Source organism: Dermochelys coriacea, chromosome 20 (assembly GCF_009764565.3).
Source record: "Dermochelys coriacea isolate rDerCor1 chromosome 20, rDerCor1.pri.v4, whole genome shotgun sequence".
NCBI classification, from domain to species: Eukaryota; Metazoa; Chordata; order Testudines; family Dermochelyidae; genus Dermochelys; species Dermochelys coriacea.
Genome location: NC_050087.2, coordinates 9,392,748 through 9,415,638, shown reverse-complemented (window position 1 = coordinate 9,415,638; position 22,891 = coordinate 9,392,748). Strand labels below are relative to the sequence as shown.

The following is a 22,891-nucleotide window of genomic DNA, read 5'->3' as shown; positions in this document are numbered from 1 at the left end:
ATTGGGACAGGGTGGATGGACAGAGGGATGGATAGAGAGATATGGATGGATAGATAGAGGGGTTAGGATAGAGGGATAGCTAGGGAGGTGTGGTGAATGGACATGGGTGTGTGGGTGGATAGAGAGGTAGGTGGAGGGGTGTGGATGAATGGTTGGATGACTACAGAGGTGTGGGTGAATAGAGAGGTATCGGTTGATGTGACACTCTGTATCTCAAAGCAGCACCCTGGAATCCCCATGCCCACTCTGTCATATAATTAGGGTATATTTCATACAAAACATGCCATGTAAGATATGTAAAAGGTCATGATCTGCTGAAACCCACTGTTCTGTCAAAATATGTATATCATTAGTGTGTATGAACTTATGAGATTTTGCTGTATGGTTGTTACTGAAATATGCTGTAAATTTGTAAATGACATACAAAGGAGGGTGAACCACTCCCAGGAGGGTGTTTAACAACCATTAATCAGCAGGGGAGTTGTAATCGGGATTTAGAATTCAATGACAGTTGCACAAGACCACCCCACGGGGATTGCTCAACTCTGTGACTCAGCAAAGCCCACCAGGACTTGTCTCGGCTAGTATTTTCGAGGCACACAGACTGAGGATATTAACTAAGAGATAGTGGTATCATGCTTTTGTCTTTCTCCTCACCTACCTATGCTTGAAGCAGCAAGAAGGCTGGAAAGACAAAGACTTCAACTGAGGGGACTGGTCCTGGGCTTAAGGAAGAAGCCGAGAAAGGGACCGAGAGACTTTGTCCGTTGGACCATATGAACTGGAGCCATAAACTCACTGAACATTAAATCTTACCAAATGAGGGTCAATCCATCCTCATCATCATATCCACTGATTATGCTCCACACGTGAACGTAGCCATTATATGAACATACCCTCATATCTCAATGTCTCTACTTGGATCCATTAACCTTTTACCCCCAATAGGGGATATTGCAGATTATGTATTCCTTATGTCATCCAATCTTAAACCAAATTTTGCACTCCTTGATAATCTGTACATTATTCCCTGATAACCAGAAACTTTGACGCTTAAACTCTGTACCATTCACTTTTTTTTTTTAAACATCATCTTAATAAAACTTTTGAATTGTAACATCCAGTGGGGGTGGTGAGAAAACTGCTTGATGTAAATACTCCCTAGTGTAATTGTGTTTAAGATTTAGACCTTGGTAATTATCTCTGACCTTTTATGCCTGCCACTTATAATCACTTAAAATCTAGCTTTCTGCAGTTAATAAAACTGTTTTATGTTTTACCTAAACAGTGTGTTTTGTTTGAAGTGCTTGGGAAATCTCAGCTCAGTTTACACAGGCAGGTAGGTGCATGTTCTCTCCACTTGAGGGAAGGGTGGACTGGTTAATAAATTTACACTGGTCAGGCTGCTGATCAGGGCAAGATGGTATAGCTCTGGGGAGCTGGCGGGGAATCAACCGGTGCTTTTCTCTGTGTGATTCGTGAGTGGCTCTGGGAGCATTCATGCAATCTAGCTGGGCGTGGGTCTCCATATGCTGTTGTGCTGAGTGATAACAGCACCTGGAGGAGTTTGCTGCTGGTCAGTAGTAAAGCATTGTGAGACAGCCCAGGCTAGAGAGTTAAAGGGGCACAACAGTACCCCATTTCCAGGTTGTACCCTGAGGACTCCATCACAGTGGATAGAGGGATAGATAGAGAGATGTGGATGGATGGACAGAGGGGTGGGGTGGATAGAGGGGTAGATAGAGGGGCATGGATGGACAGAGGGGTGAGGTTGGATGGAGGGGCAGGTAGAGGGGTGTGGACGGGAGGACAGGGGGTGTGGGTAGACAGGGGCAGGTAGAGGGATATGGATGCAAGGATAGAGAGGTGAGGGTGGATTGGGGGGTCAGTAGAGGGGTGTGGACTGACGGATGGAGGGGTAGGTAGAGGGGTGTGGATGGGAGAACAGAGAGGTGAGGGTGGATGGAGGGGTTGGTAGAGGGGTGTGGGTGGGTAGAAGGGTAGGTAGGCAGAGAGAGGGGTTGCGCTAGACATACAGCGTGTGTGGGGCACAGCCATGCAGGAGATCAGTAATGGGGAGTCATTTCCATCACCCACACTGGGTCACCCCCATGCAGAAGCACATCTGGAGCAGCTCCCACCAGCACATTCACTCCAGGGTAAGCAGGTCCTTCCTGGGCCCACCCGCCTGCGGGGTGAGTAATGCCCATGGCCCCAGCTCCGCTTGCAGGCTGCCAGAGGGGCTGAGTCATGGACCCGGCAGCTTTTGCTCATAGGTGTGGGAGGATACATACCTGTCTGTTCACCCCTCCCCTGCTGCTCCTGAGCCATCTGGGGCAGAAGGAAATAATTGTGTTGTGACCTTAACAGCCTCCTGACCAAGGGAGAGGAGATGGCTATACAGTGTGGGAGGGGGGCAGAAGCTCCTTGAGCTGCCCCCCTGTCTGTACTTAGCCCCCTCACCTCACCCTGGCTAATGTGTGGGGAGACCATGCAGAGGGTGGCCCAGGTGAGTTGCGTCTCCAACGTGTGTTACACCCAGGGAGGAGGAATGGGTCAGTGAAGGATGTGCCACCTGGCAGAGAGTTCAGGGCACAAGGGCCAGCAGCCCACGGGGTCCTTTCTGCTTGAGCTTCTCGGGTTAGGAGCACGCAGTGGGCTGGAGAGAGACTCTAGTGGTAGTAGGGATTGGGAGTGTGAACATCTGGGTTCTCTCCCCAGCTCTGAGAGTGGAGTGGGGTCTAATGGTAGAGCCAGGGCAGCTGGGAGCCAGAACTCTTAGGTCCTATTCCTAGCTCCAGGGTGTGTCATTAAGAGCTGGGGACTTGAAGTTGCATTTGTACCAGCCCACTTGTCCCATGGTGCCCAGGCCCAGCACTACACTTGGCAGCAGGGTCTTCTGGGTAAAGTACTGCATTGTGGGATAGATTTGGGCAAGCCAGCTAGAACCAAATCAGTTGCTGCCACACTCACTGGGAAGCAACTCTTGTCACCCTCAGCAATACAGGCCGGGAACCTGCTGGCTATCGCCATTGTAGCTGGACCCAAGGGGCCACTCTGGCAGCGTAAAGTGGGTGCAATCCTCCCTCCTGCAGAGGGTCCTTCCAGGCTGGTATAAGGACTCTGCACCCACCCTGCTCCCAGCACAGGCATGGGGTGGATCGGAGGGATGGCCAGAGCACACTGAGCTGTGGCTGTTCTCTGAGCCCCAGGAGCCATAGGAGGAAGAGCATGAGTTAGAACCACCACAAGGCGGCTCTAACTTACCCACAGCTGCCAAGTTTTGTGCAGCTCCACATGTGACATTTTATGCAAGTGATCCCCTGAGCTAATCTGCATGTCTTCAATGCATTTGCAGGTGCTAATACTCCCTGGGGGTGTGTGCATGGAGCTAAACCTCACTGGGCAGGTATACAAGGCTGGGGCAGGGAGGGAGGGAGGGTCTTGGCTCCACAGTGGCATCTAGTGGCTGACAGAAGGTAGAGCAGCTGAGACAATGTGTGTGAGATTCAGGCAGAGCAGTGAGCACATGTGACAGGGACATATGTGCCACATGGGGAGGCACTGAGAGGCAGGGCCCCAATTATGGGGGGCTTAAAGCCACCTTAACCCAAGTGAGGGCCCCAGTATACAGGGCTTGCAAACCCCCTATCTGCAGCTTGGGGGTCTGGCTTCCAATGGGAGCCCAGAGACCCCAAATGTCAGGTCCCTTTGCAGCTAGCGCAGGGTCTGCTGGCTGGCTAGCACCTGCTCCCAGTCCGAGCCCCACTGGCGCCTGCCCCTGGGGCTGCTGGGATATTAGCAATGTCTCCTCTTCCTCCCGCCCAGTCAGGGTGAAAAATAGATCAAGGTGAAAACCCAGCCCAGCCCCTGCTAACCGAAGAAGCTGCTGCAGGAAATAACAGGCAGGAATGTCAAGCTATAAATGTGTCACCGGCAGATCACAGCTATGAAGCTGGCACAGCAGGAAATCCCTGCTGTGGGTTATTGCCCTCTCTGGATGCTCCCTTTATACACAGGGGACTTATCTAGCTGGGAGGAACAGGGAGCTATTTAGCTACCTTTGAAATGAGCCAGGCAGCAGTTGATTAAGTCTCCTAGCCTAAGAGTGAGGTAGAACTGGCCAATCCTGGCAGTAAGAACCTCTCTCTCCCCCTCCAAAAATTACTGGGCCAGATCCTCAGCTGGCGCAGATTAGTGTCACTCCACTGAATGGGGATCTGGCCCACTGATTCCAATGGAGCAAGTGCCATTTACCCCATGTAGGGATCTGACCCTTTGCGTCTGGGCCTCCGAGTACAGAGCTAATACCTACTAGATGATCCTTGGTGTAACTGCACTGGGGATGACTGTCCTCTCATTCACACCTGGTGTCAATCAAGAGTCACTCTGCTGGGATTTGTCAAGTGTTAATCTGGAGTAAGTGAGATGAGAATGGGGCCCCTTGAATTCACTGGAGCTGCTCCTGATTTGCAACCCAGTGAGGAAGTGGGATGGCTTCTTCTCTCAGTTAGACTGATGTAAATCTTGAACTCCCAAGACACTAATGGAGTTACTCCAGATCCACATCAGCATAGCTGAGAGCAGACTAATCCAACAGGAGGAGAAACAGTCCCTTTTGTTCAAGACTTGCCTCTCCTTGCTCACCCTCGTGTGAGTCCAGAGTAACCCCACTGGAGCAGATTCTCCTCTTGCACCAGTGTGTATCTGGAGTAACTCCATGGATCCTGATTTCCCTTTCACTCTCTCCAGTGTAAATCCAGAGTAACTCCAAGGGGTCTGATTCTCCTGTCCCCTTGTGTAAATTGGGAATAACCCTATTGCTCCCAGTTCTCTGTCTGGTGGATCCAGAATAACGCTTCGGACTTTCAGGTTTACACCCGGAGAGCTGAGCAGGGGCACTGCTCCAATTTCAACAGGGGGTTGAGTGCTGGTGCATGGGCAGTGCCCCCATTTTTCAGAGTCAGGGGGGTGAGGCTCCCAAGGGAGGCATGGCATGACAGTGGTCAGCTGGGCCAGATTTGAGTGGCGTGGGAGCTCATGCACCAGGTCGCCCTAGCTCTGGGGAGCTGGCGGGGAATCGACTGTGCTTTTCTCTGTGCGGCCACTTGAACTTGGGGGGGGGGGGCGGGTAAGTAACCTCCTTAGCCGAAAATCCTGGGTGCACTTCTGGCGAGAACCTTGGGGGCGGGGCCTGCTTTCCGGGGTGCTGGTCAGAGTCAATGGCCTGGCAGCCCCTTTGGGCCCTGACCGCGATGAATAACGGTGGGCCGTAGACCCTGTGGGCCCGCAGAACCCAGTGCTGATGAGCCGTGGGGGGGGAGCGTGCACAGATGGCCCACCCTGCGCTACCTTAGTAGCGCCCCCGAGACCTGCTCCCACGCCCCCTTCTGAAGCTCCCCCTGGCCCGCCGGAAAGCTCACAACCCGCGCGCTGTTTATTCCCCTTTCGCCGTTTTCTGTCGCTCCGTCTGCCGGCCGCTCGCTGCTTGCGGGTGGTTTTCGCGCATTGCAGGGATGGCTGCGGCCGGCGCTGCCCCTCGCCCTAGCATGTCTGTGGCGCGGGGCGCGAGGGAGCCGAGCCGAGCCAGGCCAGGCCAGGCCAGGCCAGGCGCTGTATTCAGCCGGCTCCGCGGCAGCGGCAGCGCCCGCCTCTGAGCGGAACGCTCGGCTTCCCACGCACGGCCCTGGAACCTAGCGGCGCCTCTCGTTTTATGAATGACTCTATTCATGCGGCCCCTCCCACCGCCACTGGCCACGCCCCTTCCCCCTGGAATGTCTGGAAGGGCGCCACCCTTGCTATTGGCCGGCCAAGGCCGGTGGGCGGGGCGCTGGTGGCGGCCGTAGAAATGGGGAGCTGAGAGGGGCTGGCGCAGATGCGGCGCTGGGTGGCGGGGCGATGCGATGCGATGCGCGCCTTGATCGCTGCGGCGGGCTTTGCTGAGAGGCGCTGGAGGTCAGGCTGCCCGGCGGCCCGGGTCAGCTGAGACTCAGGTCCCCCGAGCCCCTCCAGGCGGTTCTTTCCTCCGGCCCGTTTAAGTCCGCGATGGAACAAGCGTCTCTGCTCAGCTTTGTTTTCCTGCTGTGCCTTGCTCTGGTGAGTGGGGGATCTTCCGGCTCCCCCGGGGGACGGGCGGGCAGATCCTCAGCCGGTGTAAATCATTCGCTCCCGTTGACTCGAGGCTGACTCTCACCGGCCGAGGGGCTCGCTTTGGGGGTCTAAAGTCTGCGCCCTTGTCTAGGGAGCCCGCTTCCATGGGGGCAGCTGCTGAGGGATCCCAGCTAAGGAGCTGGGTCCTGTTGAGACCTGACCCGGCCTTTCCTAGCCTGCTCGCCTTGACTTCACGTAGCGCTGGGTGTTCTGCAGACCTGGCTACTGACGTGTTTTTTTCCTATGAGGTGCCTAACTTTAGGTTCCTGAATCTGGGCATTTTTCTCCTCGATGCTCTGCTCCATCAGTGGGCGTGACACTGGTTTAGGTTAGCTGAAGATCAGGCCTTCTGAGCTCACTTGCTTTGGTGTAAACCTGGAGTCACTTCCTGTGCTGCTGCTCTGGATTTAAACTAGTGTAAACAAGATCAGGAGTCACTCCAGTGGGATTTGTGTTAGCCTGAGAGCAGAATTTGATTCTGAGGTGTTTGTTTTTTTCTTCTAATTATTTCCCTAAAGCCCTTATCTCGTCTTTGCCTCCATCTGTCTTGACAGTGGTGACTTTGATCCTGGCTGGATTTTTATCGTTGAGGTTTAGTGTGTGTGTGTGCTGGGGGGTGGGGGGAGCGGGAAATACAGATCCTCTGAGAAATGCAGCTGCACCTAGGAAACTATTTTAGTGCCACCTTCTATAAAAAGAGGACTGGCTCATCCATCCCAAAATAGTCCCTCTTTGAAGTGCTTTCCCAGCTTCTGGGGGGGGGGGGGGAAATGTTTGGACTTGGCAGGGCTTGTCTATTTAAAACCTCCAAAACACTTTTGTAGGACCTACAAAAATGTTGTTGTTCTGTCCCTCTTCCCCACCACTAACATGGTGTCTATTCAAAACCAGCTGGGACTCCTTTTTTTCTAGGTCTTGCCAAAATATTATCCCTCATCCAAGGGGTTTCTTTGCCTGTAGGTGACGTGTCGTTGCCCTCTGCAGTGTCTTTGCCCCCCCAGCCCACCCCATTGTGCTCCCGGGGTCAGCATGGTGCTCGATGGCTGCGGGTGCTGCAAAGTCTGTGCCAGGCAGCTGAACGAGGACTGCAGCAAGCACTGGCTGTGTGACCCCCACAGGGGGCTGGAATGCAACTTTGGAGCGGACCCATTGGCCAGCAAGGGCATCTGTCGGGGTAAGCAGGGTGCTGGGACTGGCACAGGGTGTGGGGGGGCATGTCCCCATTTACGTTCTGTCTACATCTCTGGGGGGGTACCCTGACTCTAGATTTTCAGGGATGATGGGGGGGCAAAACCCCCCACCCCAATATAAACTCTGCTTGTGACAATCCTACCACCCCAAAAGAGTGAGATGAACCCCCACATACAGACCCTGCTGGCAACACCCCCCTCCCTCTAGTTCTTGAGCTAAATAAGAGGATCTTTTTTTAATGTAGGGAACAATGAACTCTTCCCCCTCCCCCCCCCCCCGTCCAACTGATGCAGCCCCCGCCCTAGCCTAGGAAAGGTGTTAATCAGGTACCAAATTGGCCTGGAGGAGGTGTCCACCTGTCTGAACTGGTAGAATTCCCATCCCAGGGGTAATGACAAGGTCTAGGGTGTCTCCTGGAACCTCGCTGTCAAAGAGCGAAGTGGCGTTACTGTAGGTCCTTCAATAACCATGCCCAGTTGATGCACTGCACAGGGCAGGCGGGGAGAGGACCCATCTATATTCAGAGAGCTAGTAGAAGGAATGTGCTGCCTCCTCCCCCCATTAAGGGAGCTCTGAAGACAGCCAGCATGGGGCATTCCAGGGCTAAATGGGGAAACCTCACCCCCAGTGGGGATCTAATGCTCACTCCCTCTTGGGGGGAGATGCTCTAGGCTGCAGGGGTGAGGGGCTGGTCAGGGTGCAGGACACAGGGCCATGGCAGGACTGGAGGAGGTGTATGTCTAGGGGTGGAAAGTTCCAGGCGGGTGGGGAGAGGAGCCCAGGACAGTGGAGGGGCTGTCCTCTGTCACTGATGCTCCACCAGCCCCTGTGATTGACTAACACTTCCTCCCCCTGCTTGGAATAGAGCCTGAAAGTTGGTGCCAGCAGGGTGGGGGGGGTAACAGGTTTGTGCCAGCCCCATGGGGCAGTGGGATGGGTTAGTGCCAGCCCCACAGGAGTCCAGGATGGTGTAAATGTGGGGTGGGGTCTCCCTTTGAGCTCTCACTGCTGGAGCTGACTGCCCTGGGGAGACTGTCTCCCTTGATCACGTGTGTGTCATTAATACCTGGAGTGACAGAGGACGGGGCACAGCTGGCTTAGGAGTGGGGACCAGTCATATGGGAAACTGGTGATACACCGGATGATTTAACTGGGACTTGGTCCTGCTTTGAGCAGGGGGTTGGACTAGATGACCTTCTGGGGTCCCTTCCAACCCTGATATTCTATGATTCTATGACATGTGCTTCTCTTGGATTCAACCCCCATGTAAATTGGGGGGGGGGCACGGCACAGAGCCCAGAAAGAGGAGTTCATTTAGCGGCCCGTTAAAGCATGGGGAGACCGAAGAGCAAGGGGTGTCTGTCTGTCGGGTCCCCCCTGCTGGCTTGGGGTGGGAGAGCGTCGCTGACCTGTGCCCCCTGCCCCCAGTGTGGATGGGCTCAGGCCCAGGTCCGGAGGGGTGGTAGTGGGAAAGCTTGAGCCTGTGAGCTCAGGGCTCAGGAATGTGTCCAGGAGAGTGAAAAGCTGGGCCAGGGATCCAGAGCCAGCCACATTCCTGCAGGGATTGTACATTTGCCCCTCTATCCTTGGAAATCTGCCCCCCCTTTTCTTCCGAGGGGGTGGGGAAGGTATTTTTCTCCTGGCCCTGGCAGGCAAGGGAGCCTGAATCCAGCATGAGGGTCTTTTTTTATTTTTTTCTTTCCTTTTTTTTTTTTTTTTTTCCTCTGCTGTTGCAACACGATCCATTCCTGGCCCTTGTGATCCCGGCCCACATCCTGTTTTCTGGAGCTATTTAAAGCTGGGGCTCCTCTCTCTAAAATCTTCTGCTCCTGGACCCTTAGCGGGAGCAGCAGCCTCAGTCCCTGCTCCAACACTTGGGTCTGGCCCAGTGGTGGGGTCTAAGGATGAAGCACCTGTATTCCCCCTGTCCCTCCCCCTCCCCCCCAAGATCCATCCAGGTCCTTCATCCTGCAAGGTCACTCAGCATCAGCAGCTCCCATTGGCCTCGCCAGGGCCTGGGATGCTCTGGCAATGGGCTGTGAATTCCCTAAGAGGTGAGGTTCCTTCCTTATTTTGGGGGGCACCCTAGTCACCACCCTCAAAGGATCCCTGCCACAGGAGGGGGCTCCAGCCATGGACCTCTGATGGGAATGGTCCAATCCTGAGCCATGCTGTGCCCCCCCCCTTAAGGGCTTGAACCCCCAAGTCCTCTCTAATCCCCAGTGCAGGATGCCCCTCCCCCCAAGTTTCCTCTAATAAAATCTGATGCCTGCATAATAATCCCCAGCTGGGCATAGGTCTGTGCCAGGAGGTAAGGCATGGGATGCCCAAGCACCATGCTATAGCTGCACCAGGGTGCTGCTGACCCCCGTTCCGTGTGGAGCAACTGATGCTGCAAGTTGTCTGGCCCCTGCCGTGGTTCTGCCCCTCTCCCATAATGCAATGCTTCTGAGCAGCAAAGTACCCTTGCTGCTCTGGGGCCACAATGCCAAGCCAGCATGTGGCTTTGGAGGGGGGAGGGGGGAGTTAGGAGCTGGGCAGACCAGCAGTGGGTTCCTAGGACATTTGGCTATTTTGACATGAAAGAGGTGGAGGGATCCACTAGGAGTGGGTGTCCCTCTTGGGCAGCTGACTAATGAGCCTCTTGGGGGCCCTGCTTGTCCCCAGCCAAACAGGAAGGCCGGACGTGCCAATACAACGGTCGGATCTACCAGAACGGTGAGAACTTCCAGCCCAGCTGCAAGCACCAGTGTAGCTGCATTGATGGTGCCATCGGCTGCCTGCCCCTCTGCTCCCTGAAGATGCCCCTGGCCTCCCTCAGCTGCCCTGACCCACAGCTGCTCAAGGTGCCTGGCCAGTGCTGCAAGAAGTTTGTGTGCGGCAAGGGGGCCAAGAGGTTTGGGGAGGTCTCCTTTGAGGGCAGGGAGACCAACAGCAACGAGTTCATCTATGTGGGCAAGGATGGGCACTGGAAGAACCTGCCAGGTGAGTGCATGAGGGGTGGGCACCAGATAAAGGGCTGGGGAGGGGGTGCCCACCCACCTAGGAACCCAGGATGAGATGCCAGGGCTGGACAAGAAGTGGTGGGTGTGGTGGGATAACCCCTGATTTGTAGGGTGCTATCACCAGCTAGCAACAAGCTCAAGTCTGATGTACCCGCTCTGGTGGGGTGGCTAGGAATGGTGCTTCCCCCACCTCCCCAGGCTAATGCTCCTCCTGTCATTTAGCCTGATTGTCTGTTCTGGGAGAAAATCTCTCCTCCCTCCCCCCAACAGCAGGGAATTTCCTCAACTGGCAAAAGGGCTCTGCTCTCACACTAGGGAATGGGATCAGGGCACAGCCAGGTCCTCTTGTGCTGAGGCTAGTGTCTGCTCCCCAGGGACCATAGAGGAGCAGAGCATAAATTAGAGAAGCCTCTAGGCTGCTCTAAATGCACATCCATGGCTGGACTGGAAGGTATCTTTGCCTCCAGTCTTCCCCGCATTGCATGGGTTGAGTGCATGCTTCAGTGCATATTTCATTTAGACTAGGACCCTGCTGGCTGCAGTGGGAACATAAGGCTGGAGGCTAGTCCCTGCCCCAAGAGTTGGAAATCCACATTGGCTGTTTGAGTGCTCAGGAATGGCAGGTGCTGAGGTCATTGGCACCGAAAGGGCTCGGTTCACAGCTGCCGGGAAGCGGTGGCAAAGTTAGTAGGAGGGTGCGGGGAGCAGGGCATGGCAGCCTATAGGGATAAGTGTGGCGCCTTTTCAAGTGGGTTATGCAATTGACAGAAGGGAGTATCTGCCCCCAATTTTCCCATGGGGCTGGAGAGTGCGCTTGCCTGGCAGCAACAGTGCCTGTCCCTCCCCAGGGTTGGGCCTGGCTTCCTGCTCCCGGTGGTGTGATGTGGTGCACAGGGTCAGGTGGCACCCCATCATCATCCCCAAGGGCCATTGGGGCCAAACCTGCATGGCACTGTGACCCCATGTGCCAGGCTGCAACACAGGAAGCTGGGCCCAGCCCCATGGGCAGGAGCTGTTCACTCTCCAGTGCCCCATCAGTAACCTATTGTACCCCAAATCCTGGCTTGGCCACCCCTCAAGAGGTGGCCCAACTGGCCATCAGCTGAATCCCACCCACCCCCCACCCCCCGCAAGTTCAAGAGGGTAGCAGAGGAAGCTGAGTAACCAGCCCCTGAATCCAGGGGTGCTGAGTAAGCAGAGTCCCTGGGGCAGTGCAGGACTTAGTGTCTGCTGTGAAGGGGTCATGAGCAGGTGGCATTTCCATTCTCCCCTTCTAGGACCAGCTCCGGAGGCGGGAATGGAGCAGGACAGAGATGGCAGCTTTAGTCTTTCGTTGCCCTATATGCCTTGCAGCTCATGCCAAGCTTCTAGGCCTGGCTTTGGTGGGGGAGCGTGTGACTGAAGGGCAACCTGAAATTCCCAGGTCCTGGCTTGATGACAAGCACCCCCTGCTGGTGAGCCTGTCTATTAACTGAGCTTCCTTTCTCCTTCTCCAGCCTGGACACCTCTGTTCAAGGCCCATTCAGTGCTGAGGAAATGCCTAACCCAGACTACGGACTGGTCTCCCTGCTCCAAGACCTGTGGCCTGGGTGCCTCCACCCGGGTCACCAACAACAACCCCCAGTGCAAACCGGCCAAGGAGACGCAACTGTGTCAGATCCGACCCTGCGGCCAGCCTGACTTCACCAAGCTGAAGGTGGGGCTGGGATCCCTACCTGTGGGGCAGTGGGGGGATATGCTGGGAGGTCCTTGACCTTGCCAAGGGAGGTGGGGACAGCCCCTGGAAGTGGTGTTGGAACAAGGAGCTTGCTACCCTAGCAAAGGATTCCAGGGGGGTGGGGGTGGGGCAGAAGGGATTAGGAATCAGGACTCTTGGGGTCTATCTCCTGCTCCAGGGGAGTGGTGTCTAGTGGTTATAGCAGAGCTGGTAGGGGAGGACTCTTGGGTTCTCTCCCTGGTGCTGCCACTGACTCACTGTGACCTTAGGGAAGATCCTTCCCACCTCAGTTTCTCCATCTGTCACACTGGCGATCAAAAGGGTTGCTAAGGCCCCGTCTCCACATGGAGGCTGTATCCAGTGCCCAACACAGCAGTAAAGGGGGGGGGTCTAGTGAAGAGCTAAGGGGCTGATGCAGGGTCACACTGGGCTGGCTTCTGGGGGTTGGGGGATGCAGGAGGGGGTCATGAGGGTCTAGACCCTCTGCTGGTATAAATGGCTCCATTGAAGTCCAGGCTTCCCTGCTAGGGATATGGAGATTTAGCCCAGCCTTTGAGTGGTGGGTCGGATCCCAGCCAGTGCTGGGAGTGTCTGTCCTGCCCCAGGCAAACTGAGCTGAGCCCCAATGCACCCATTCCCAGGATTCCCTCCTCATATCCCCTCCCCCAGACGCAGCTGAGGCCTAGCATATTCATTCCACTCTGGTGCACCCAACTGAGTCCCCCCCATCCCCCTCTTGGCTCAGACGTAGCAAACTCATGCCACACTGCAGCTGTAGATATTGGCCCTTATAGCTGTCTGACCTGCAAGCAGCTCCCACTCCCACCACCTTCTCCCCTCCCCTCCGGCTGCATCTAACTGGGGTGTTTTCCTCCCCCCCACAGAAGGGCAGGAAGTGTCTCCGGACCTGGAAGGCGCAGGAATCAGTGCATTATACCTACGCCGGCTGCAAGAGCCTCCGCAAGTACCAGCCCAGCTACTGCGGCTCATGCCTGGATGGGCGCTGCTGCGTGCCCCTGCGCACCCGCACCCTGGCCATGCCCTTCCACTGCCCCGATGGGGACTCCTTCACGCGCAGCATCATGGTGATCCACTCGTGCCAGTGTGGGCCGGCTCACTGCCAGCCCCTCAACGAGGCTGCCATTCATCCCCAGCATCGGCTAGATGGAGACACACACAAGTTCCTGGAGTGAGCAGTGCTGGCAGCCCAGAGTGGGCAAGGTCCTGGTGATGGTGTGGCAGAAGGGATGCCCCCCTGCTCAAAGGACACTTTAAGGACTTGGATCTCAGCCCTAGATTGGGGGTCTCTAAGCTGATGGGTGGAGGGCAGGCCTAGGGAGCTATTGACCCACATGGTAGCCCCTTTCTAGCCTGTATTTCCACTCCTGTCCCCTCCACTTCCTATCCCATGGTTCCTCTTTCCACCTGTGCCCCTTCCTGTGTCCCACTTCCATTACCCCATGGAACCCTGATGTGCACCCCCCACTTCCTCCTGGGGGTGGAAGTATCTCACCACATCTTCCCTGCAACCCAGCATGCTGTCTGCCTCTGCCTTGTGCACACTCACTGCCCCCTGGTGGTGAGCCTCCCAATGGACACCCTCTCCATCCCTGGTGGAAGAGAGTAGGTGTAATTTGAACCTCACGGGGGCAATATACTGCTGCCCCACCCTCTAATAATCCAAAGGGTTCTTCTCTCTCCCCCCAGCCTAATTAAAGCACTTTTAATTAAATCCTGGATGCCAGGAGCCAAGGGGTTGGTGGTCCCATGGGAAGGATGCATACATAGGAGGGTGTCTAAAGGGTTTCATGCCTGTTCTATCGCCCCCTGCTGGATTGTTTTATACCCACAGGCACAGCAATGTTGCACTTGCTGGGGGGGGGAATTGTTTAGGGGAAATTCTTTTGTTTTTCTTTAGCACATACCGAGCTTCAAACTCAGCTTGGAGCGATGGCTGTTGGCTTCATAAGGAAGCCCATCTCATTTGTCACCCCTTCTTGCTGTCTTGCCCTCCTTGTTAATTAACGATGCCTGATTTTTCTCTCTCTTTCCTCCCCACCGGGGGGGCAATTTATAGTGACTATCACCATGATTGAAAGTCCCTTCTCTCTCTTGCCGGCGGGTATAATTGCTTTGTGGGGGGAGGGGCATCCCCAGACACCCGACAAACTCATATCTACATCAGAATGTGTTTCTCTTTTCTTCTCTTCCCCCCCCCCCCCCAAAAAAAAATGGAAGGAGTTTAGAAGCTGGTATTCTGCTCCAGTTCCTGACTGGATAACTAGCTGCAAATGTCAGATCTGGATCCACCAAACCCTTTAAAGTTTATGGGGCTCTTCTGAACCAGCCCAGCTGTCTCTTCCCTGCTCCAGGAAGGCCAGTTCTCTGCTTAGTTTGGCTTAGAACAGGAATGGCATATGAGGGGAGGGCAGCTATGCTCTCTCATAAATACCCTCCCCCCTCATCCTGCCACCATCCACATCCAGAGGAGTTTATTCAGGATTCCCCCTTCAGTTCATCTAACTAAGCTTGGCAGCATTCGATTTTAATTTCAATAGATAATGCTTGTTTGGGGTTTTAAAAAATGTTGAATTAAAAAAAAGACTTTTACAGTTGTGGGAAATTATGGGGGGGCAGACAATGCGGGGGTCAGATGCTAATTACAGTAGATGTTGAGATTCGAAAAGTTAATGGTGAACAAGCTTTAAAACACAAATGGCCAACACCCCCTGTCAAACTCTACATAGGAAACTGCCTTAAATCAAACTCAGAGGAGTTCTCAAGCAGCGTTTTTCAGCCATAGGCCAGTCATCACTGATAACGGACATGTACCGAAGCTATTTTTTTTGTGGGTTTGTGTGGCTGGTGCAATTCATGTTTGCTAACATTTATCCCTAGAAATCGAATCCTTCCAAGCCTCCATGTAACCCACCCTGAGCAGCGTTGTCGCCCTCATCCATGGACAAAGGCTCTTAAGTGCTAAAGCGCAGTCAGAGTAGCCACTTCTGCTTCTAGATTCCCTGGTTATTAGAGGCAGCCTCCCCTTGTCTTGCGAGGTTAAGCAGCTACTAAAGAGTTAATTGTGCTTGGTAGCCCGGGAGGCTACGGGGTCTCTGTTCTATGTCCAGGTCAGTGGCTACCTGCCAGCTCAGCTGTTTCTCTATGTCTAAGGTGTACAGAGCCCGGTTTATGGGGAGAGGTGATATGTATTTATCACAATAAAAGCAGCTTATTTTTTTTATTTTTGGATATAACTAATGGAGTCGAGGGTTTGGGGGGGTTATTGGGGGGTTAATTTACACAATAAAACAAAGTTTATTTTATAGAAAACTCAGCTGTGGCTAGTTTTGGGGTTTGCTTGTTTTTTTTTTTCCCCAGTGAGTGTCTGCACCCGGGGCAGAAAGAAGAGCAGGCGCCTGCAGCTTGGCCGAAGGATCAGGACCCTTAGGCTTGGTCTAAACAACAAGCTGGACTGATTAGATCACGTTCATACTAGCAGCACTTTACCCCTACTACTATACCACCAAAGCACTACCCGTGTGGATATGGTTGGCAGTGAGGTCTAGTGAGTGGATCACCAGGCTGGGTGCTGGTCCCAGCTCAGCCATTGGCCTGCTGGGTGACCTTGGGCAAGTCACGTCCCTGCTCCGTGCCTGTTTTCCCCATCAGTGCAATGAGGATAATGATACCAAACTCCTTTGTAAAGTGATTCAAGAGCCACTGCTGGAAAGTGCAAGGTAAGTTAGGAGTTGCTATACTGGCAAAAGGGCTCCCAGTCTGGCTGCAGCAGCACTGTACACTGTGCTGCTACAGTAAAGCCTCCCCCTGCCCCACCCTTGACCGGAGCAATCTATCCTGGTAACAGGGCAGCTCTGCAGGCAAAGTAGTCTATGCGAGGAGCTCATGCCAGCAATGCTCTGTCCTCCGCACACCCCTGAGTGATGCCAGCAGAAGTCAGTAGCATAGACCTGGTTTAACTCTTTGAATTGTAGTTATGCCTAGGATCTCAGCTGTGGGCCAAGCCCCCGGGGGCTAGGTGCTGTACAGTATCAGGTGTATTACAGCAGTGCCTAGGATTGCAGCTGTTGACCAGGCCCCCAGGGCACTAGGCACTGTATGTTGTTTGGCGTGTTATGGCAGTGCCTAGGAGCCCCGCCATGGACCAGGCCTCCAGGGGGCTAGGTGCTGTACAGTATCAGGTGTATTACAGCAGTGCCTAGGATCTCAGCTGTGGGCCAGGGTGCTAGGTGCTGTATGTTATTTGGTGTATTACAGCAGTGCTGAGGAGCCCCGCCATGGACCAGGCCCCCAGAGGGCTAGGTGCTGTACAAACACAGACCAGAATGACACTCCTTGCCCCACAAAGGTCACAGTCCCCATAGAGTTTCTTCTGTCCCCAGTGCAGGTGCTCCCTGGGTGATGCAGCTTTCACACTGAAATAGGAGCATGCACATTTGGTGGGAGGTTATACAGGTTTAATCCAACTGGTGTAACTCTGCCTGGATACTCTTTTTATGTAGGTTTAAATCTAGCACCGGCCTGAGCTGAATGGGTTTTTGTATGTGGGGGTTATACCGAGGCTGCTCATTCAGTTATAATCATTCCTAGCCCTTTCCAGGGGTAGATCTCCGAGTGCCTTACAAAGGAGCTCAGTGCCATCCCCATTGTATGGATAGGGAAACTGAGGCATGGAGTGGGGGGAAGTGACTTTTCTGAGGTCACCCAACAGGGTGGGCAGTGCCAGGCCAGCACTGTACCCACTAGGCCACTCTGCTTCCTCTGAGTAATGATGCAGTTTGAGCAGGATAAAGGTGCACTTATAGATTCCAAGGCCAGATCGGACCACGGTGGTCACATTTTCTGACGGCCTGCTTAACACAGGCCGTAAGATGGCCCTGAATTAATGTCCGTTGAAGTGCTGTAGCTGGGATTGAGCTGCAGCATGTCTCTCTGTAGGGGACTGCGGAAGACTTTGTTACGGCCTAGCTAGGGAATTTTCGTTTTCTTGAGCCAAAAAGTTACTATAAAACATAAATAAATAAAATAAAATAAATAAAACAAAAAAACACAAAAAAGCAGCTAGGACCGGTCCCCCCCTTTAAAAAGTACCTAATTCTATATTCATGAGCTGTTTTTTGTGTAGTGCTTATTAACGCTGACTGTCTGCCCCTCCATTGGACTCCGTCCCAGGCAGAGCTCCGGTGTGCTGGGTTCCCCACCTCCGTGACTGCAACGCTTGGAGTTCCCGTTGCGGGTGAGTCACTAACCTTCAGTAAAGCCAATAACTCACAGCTGTGTGTAAGCCTCGTTTTTCTCAGAGTACTCCTGTGTTGCTTTGAGCACCTTGGCCCAGAACATTTGGCGCAGCGAGCAGGGTACCCTGAGAAGCGATGCCGCTTTGGCCGAAGGTAGGGGAAGTGGGGAAGCTATCGCTGTCCCTACAGCGCATACCAGGATGTCCCCTAACTGAGCGCTGGGGACCGGTAGCACGGGTTATGGCTGGGTGGGCTGCCCCGGCGGACTGGCCGGAGTTCCAACAGGCTGTGGGGGTTACGCCCGTGCAGCTGGTAGAGGGGTTACACCGGTCGTGAGCGAACCGGCGCTCTAGAGTGGAGCGGCGGGCAATGGGAGAGCTAGGGTGGCTCCTGCTGACCGCCGTCTGGCCCAGGACGAGGAGGTGCTCCGCTTACAGCAGGCACTGGAAGGGAAGACTCAGGAATACACGGCGCAGATGGAGGCCCGTGCTGGGGCTCAAGACGTCGTCACCTCTTAGGCAGAGCACGCCCAGGAGCTGACACAACGCTGCGAAGTATTGGTTGCCTGGGTAGCGAATAAAAGGCACCTCAGGCGCGGGCAGCAGCCGGTCACCACCGTCCAGGTGCGCACGGTGACCGCTGCCCCCTCCTGGGACCCCGAGACTTGGGATGGGAATATTTGGGACTCCTCATCCTCGGACGAGCTGGGAGAGGAGTCCCCTGCCGTGGCTCTGGCGCGCCCAGTACAGGAGTTCTGGGTGCAAGGAGGTGCCCTACAACCAGAAGTTGTCCGCAGGTTTAAGACGAGTGAGTTGCAGGAAATCGTGAAGACGTTCCGCCAGGAGCCCGGGGAGAGCGTCCTGCAGTGACTCGTGAGAGTCTGGGACAATGCAGGTAACATGGTTTTGTTGCTCTCTTATGAATTTCAACAGTTGGGAGTCCTATTGCAAGACTCTCAGGTACGTGCACAATTGGCGAACTCGCCGCGGCCGCAGGCTGGGGGGCAAGACATCAAAAGCCCCTCGTTGTACCGCTGGCTGGCGGCTGCAGTGCAGGCGGCCTACCCCTCGGTGGGGGAGTTGGAGGCACAGGCGCGTGCCCCTGGAAGACCGTTCCGGAAGAGGTGCAAGCCCTCGTCAGTTGGGAATGGCCTGGGCTGTCTCCACAGGGCCGGACGATGTACTGGCGACAAAATCAATTAAAGCCACAATGTTAAGCCTGGCCCCTAATAAGTTAAAACCTTCCCTCCTCGCAGTAGTCATGGCAAAGAATGGGCGCGTGGGAGACTTGGCAGCCACCCTTATGCAATTGGAAGCCGCCTTGGCGGGTGCTAGGCCAAGAGCCATACGGGTTACGAAAGGGCAGCAAGGCGGGGGACAAAAAAAGGGGATTTGCGGGTGCCCCGGAAGATCTTGTGGCTAGATCTCTTGCAAGCTGGTGTCCCTCGCAAAAAAATCAATAAAAAGCCGATGGTGGACTTATACAAGTGGTAAATGCAGCTCTCCCCTACCAAAAGTAGTACCAAAAAAAAAAAAATGTAAAGCAAACCAAGCCCGCGGAGCCCTCTGCTCTGCCAGCCGAGGGGAAACTGCCGCACCCATACTGAGGGCGTGGCAGGTGCTCCGTTCCGTGTGTCGCGGCGGCCACACACGGGAGGGAGGCGGGGGACCAACGCCCCATGTACCCCTAGCGATTCGCTGGCTGAGGGGAGGAGTCCAACACATGCTGGCGTTGATAAATACAAGCACTGAGGTCACCATCTTGCACTCCCCGCAGTCCCATGGCCGAGCCACTGTCATTAAAGGCCTCGGAGGAGCGGAGACCCCGGCGTATAAAGTTACTGTCACTCTGACCCTGGGGAAGGCTCCCCCGTTCCGGGCCACTGTTTTAATGGCCACTATTGAAGAATACATACTGGGCATTGACGTCCTGCGGGGTCGCTCTGTGGATACCCAGTACGGCCTCTTCACGTTCGGACATCCCCGGTATGTAAGTGCGCCTTGGGTACGGGAGGTACGGGCATTGACAATCCTACAGGGCTCCCTGCGGTGGGAGCCCGTAATGTTGCCTCTCCCAACTGCTGTTGTATCTAAGCAACAATACCGCCTCCCTGGCAAAAAAAAAAAAAAATTACACAAACAATCAGCTCGCTGTTAAAGGCCAAATTTATTCGGCCCACCTTAAGCCCGTACAATAGCCCCCTTTGGCCAGTGCAAAAACTGAATGGAACTTGGCGTATAACGGTAGACTATCGCAAGTTAAACAGGGCCACCCCTCCGCTGACGGCAGTCATGCCGGATATGGTGACCGTGATCGAGCACATCGTGGCAGCTGCCTTGTCCTGGCATGCCGTAATTGACCTCGCGAATGCCTTCTTTTCTATCGCCATCGCCCCTGAAAGTCAGGAGCAATTTGCCTTTTCGTGGCAGGCCCACCAATATACTTTCTGTATTCTGCCGCAGGGCTGGAAGCACTCCCCAACTATTTGCCACCAGTTGGTGAGTGCCGACCTTGCCCAAATACGGCTGCCAGACGTGCCCCTTGTTACCATTACATTAATGACGTGATGGTATCCAGCCCCTCCCGTGAACTGGATGCGTTACACGCAGTCATTACTGGCTTAAAGGCATGCGAATAAACTCTAAACCCACAGAAAATACAGGGCCCCGCTCAAACAATAGTCTATCTAGGTATTATATGAATGGGACCAAATCGGCAAATTCCTCAAAAGGTGCAACAAACAGTGCAGGGTTATCCCCCACCCCAAACAAAAAAAACGCCCAAACAAAGGCTAAAACCTCCAAGGCCCACTAAAATGCGGCAGTCAATGCCATGGTGCAGGGGGAGGTCTTGCAGCTGGCAGAACAGTACCATATGAAGGGTGGCTACCAAGGAGCCCGAGCAATGCAAATCACGGCCCTCCACCAAGGCGCCTCCCTGCCCTTGGCGGCCTGTCGGACGATTCATGCCAGTTGTCCGGTTTGCTCCCGCTTAGCGTCCATTGCCCTCCCGGGAACAACCGGCAGAATTTCTCGGGCTGCAGGTCCCTGTCAGAATTGGCAAGTGGACTATATTGGCCCCTTGCCTCAAGAGCGGCACTGGCAGTATGCCTTTACAGCTGTAAATACATATACTGGCCTGCTGTTTGTATGCCCCAGCGCCGCCACAGCCACTACATTGGCTGCGCTACAGCAACTGTGCTCCCACTACGGAACTCCCTGCACTCTACAAAGCAACCAAAAAACCCACTTTATGGCCCAGGCCATACAGACCTGGGCCACAGACGTAGCAGTAAATTGGCACTACCATCTTCCGTATATGCCTACAGTGAGCGGCCTTATTAAGCGCCTAAACGCACTCTTAAAAAATCAAATCTGTCACCTCACTCCCACCCATATGCTCCGCGGGTGGTTTGGGGTGCTGGAGCAGCCTGTCTGGCTACTCAACAATCGTTCATTGGGTGGCCAGATGCCCTTCCAGCGTCTGGTCTTTCCCCCTGCTGTACATGCCCACCTACGGGTGAATCTCATACAGGCACTGGGTGTAATTAACCCCATGCAAGGCGTAGTTATCTTTTACACACCACACCCTTATGCCCTGCAGCCTGAAGAGGAGGTGAACCCCTGGTCCATCCAGTCACAGCTCCAATGTAAGCCACCATGCTTATTTTTCATCACACCATTAGTTTCAGGCTTACAATTTTATCCCCCATATTGGTTAAGTTCGGACCGCTCATTGGGCACCCTCTCTTGCACCAATGCTGCAACAAAGCCATTGCAATGGAAGCAAAAAAAGGCCCTGTGTAACCTGTTTCCTTTACCTCCTGTAGGTCTAAAAACCAGCACCCCGAGCGAGATCAAGTAGCACGTATTAGCTAATGTGTAGTAAACAGTACTGCAGCGAGAATCGCAGGCCGCTGTAGTCTTCACCACTTAAAAAAAAAAAAAAAAAAAGCATACATACTCCCAAAAAAAACCCAAAACTATCACTGCATGGTCTCACTCTCCCGTTTGTCACGGCGCTCCTTAGAAGAATCGCTGCTGCAGGAGCTACCACCTCCTCCGTAAATGCCTGGTTGGTGTTAGCGCAAAGTGCTGTTAATGCAACGTCGTTTTGCTTACTGCATACGTATGCCGTAAGTGCCATAATAAAGACCTGTTTCATCAGCGTCTACACAGACATAACCCTCGTCCAGCACTATTCCTTACTAAAAACAATTAATAAAACTATTACATATATAAATTTATATGCTTTAAGTCCCACCCAATATAATTTAAACACGTCTAAGTATTCATTTCGTCTTGCCAATGTAATTGTTGCCTTTTCTTATATGTTCTTTATAAATGCCAGGCACGTTAAAGCAAATCACACCAATATAAAATTAATCTATAATAAAAGCACTAAAATTTCATTTGCATACAGGCATATAAAATTGCTCACAAAATAGTTTCTCTTATGTAGCAAGACCACTTATTCTTTCATTCCAGCCAATAGTTCAGGGGGCCCCTTCACCCTTGGCCGTATGGCCCCCCTCATCTTTCCACATCCTTCACAAATCTCTGCCTGCCACCAAAAAAACACCATCCCTCTTAACTCCACCTGTAAAGCCAACGTAACCTTATTTTCCGAGGCTGAAGCTGCGTGCCAAAAGTTTGCTAGTATGTATTGCTTCAATGTAACGGATGCCGAGCCCTCGTTAAAACCAATTTACAATGACTCCATCAGTTGGTGGCAAAAATCTGCCAACAACAAAAAAACGCCTGGCTTTAGTCCTGGCTCTCCACCTTATGGAGTTGGGCCGCCCATCTTGTTCAACGCCTGCTTATTGGCCTTATTTGCCTTCTTGGCTTGTATTTTTGCTGCCTTTGCAGCCATAGCCTAGTCTCCCAGTGCTGTGTGCGTTTTCCCCTCCGCACTGTATCCTCATGGTCCTTAACATCGCTCGAGAAAGCGGAAAAAAAAGTGTAAAAAAACTGCAAAAACTTTGTTACAGCCTAGCTAAAAAATTTTCGCTTTCTCAATCCAAAAAATTACTATAAAACATAAATAATTACTAAAAAACACAAAAACATAATTACTAAAAAATACAAAAAAGCAGCTAAAACAGTCCCCCCTTTCAAAAATAGCTAATTCTATATTCATAAACTGTTTTTGTGTAGTGCTTATTAACGCTAATTGTTTACCCCTCCGTTGGACTCCGTCCCAGGCAAAGCTCCGATGTGCTAGGTTCCCCACCTCCGTAACTGCAACGCTTAAAGTCCCCGTTGCGGGTGGGTCACTAACCTTCAGTAAAGCCAATAACTCACAGCTATGTATAAACCTAGTTTTTCTCAAATACTCCTACCAGGCCTGTGGTGCTTCGAGCACCTTGGCCCAAAACACTCTCCTAAAAACACATTTAAGCTTGATTTTAAAGATTTCAAATGAGGGAAAATCTGCTACAGCCCTGGGTGAGCTGTTCCAATGGTGAATGACCCTCGCTGATACCAAAAATGGTACTTTATTTTTGGTGTGAATTTTGTCTAGCCATTGGATCTCGTTAGATGTTTGTCTGCTGCACTGAAGAGCCCATC

At 53.4% G+C, this 22,891-nt stretch overlaps 1 protein-coding gene across 4 annotated transcripts; it reads left to right on the top strand.

Moving 5' to 3' along the window:
- The first annotated feature begins 5,830 nt into the window (after positions 1-5,830).
- LOC119845866 (CCN family member 1-like) lies at positions 5,831-13,516 on the top strand. 4 transcript variants are annotated; one of them, XM_038378770.2, is made up of 5 exons: positions 5,831-6,096; positions 7,111-7,324; positions 10,009-10,326; positions 11,843-12,042; positions 12,948-13,516. In XM_038378770.2, the coding sequence occupies exons 1-5, from the start codon at positions 6,046-6,048 to the stop codon at positions 13,254-13,256; spliced, it is 1,092 nt and encodes a 363-aa protein (XP_038234698.1). In that variant the 5' UTR covers positions 5,831-6,045; the 3' UTR covers positions 13,257-13,516. The 4 variants fall into 4 exon arrangements, with proteins under 4 accessions (XP_038234698.1, XP_043362714.1, XP_043362717.1 ...); XM_043506779.1 differs by having other exon boundaries at positions 5,900-6,096; positions 12,912-13,516; XM_043506782.1 differs by having other exon boundaries at positions 5,941-6,096; positions 7,152-7,324.
- Positions 13,517-22,891: the final 9,375 nt, after the last annotated feature.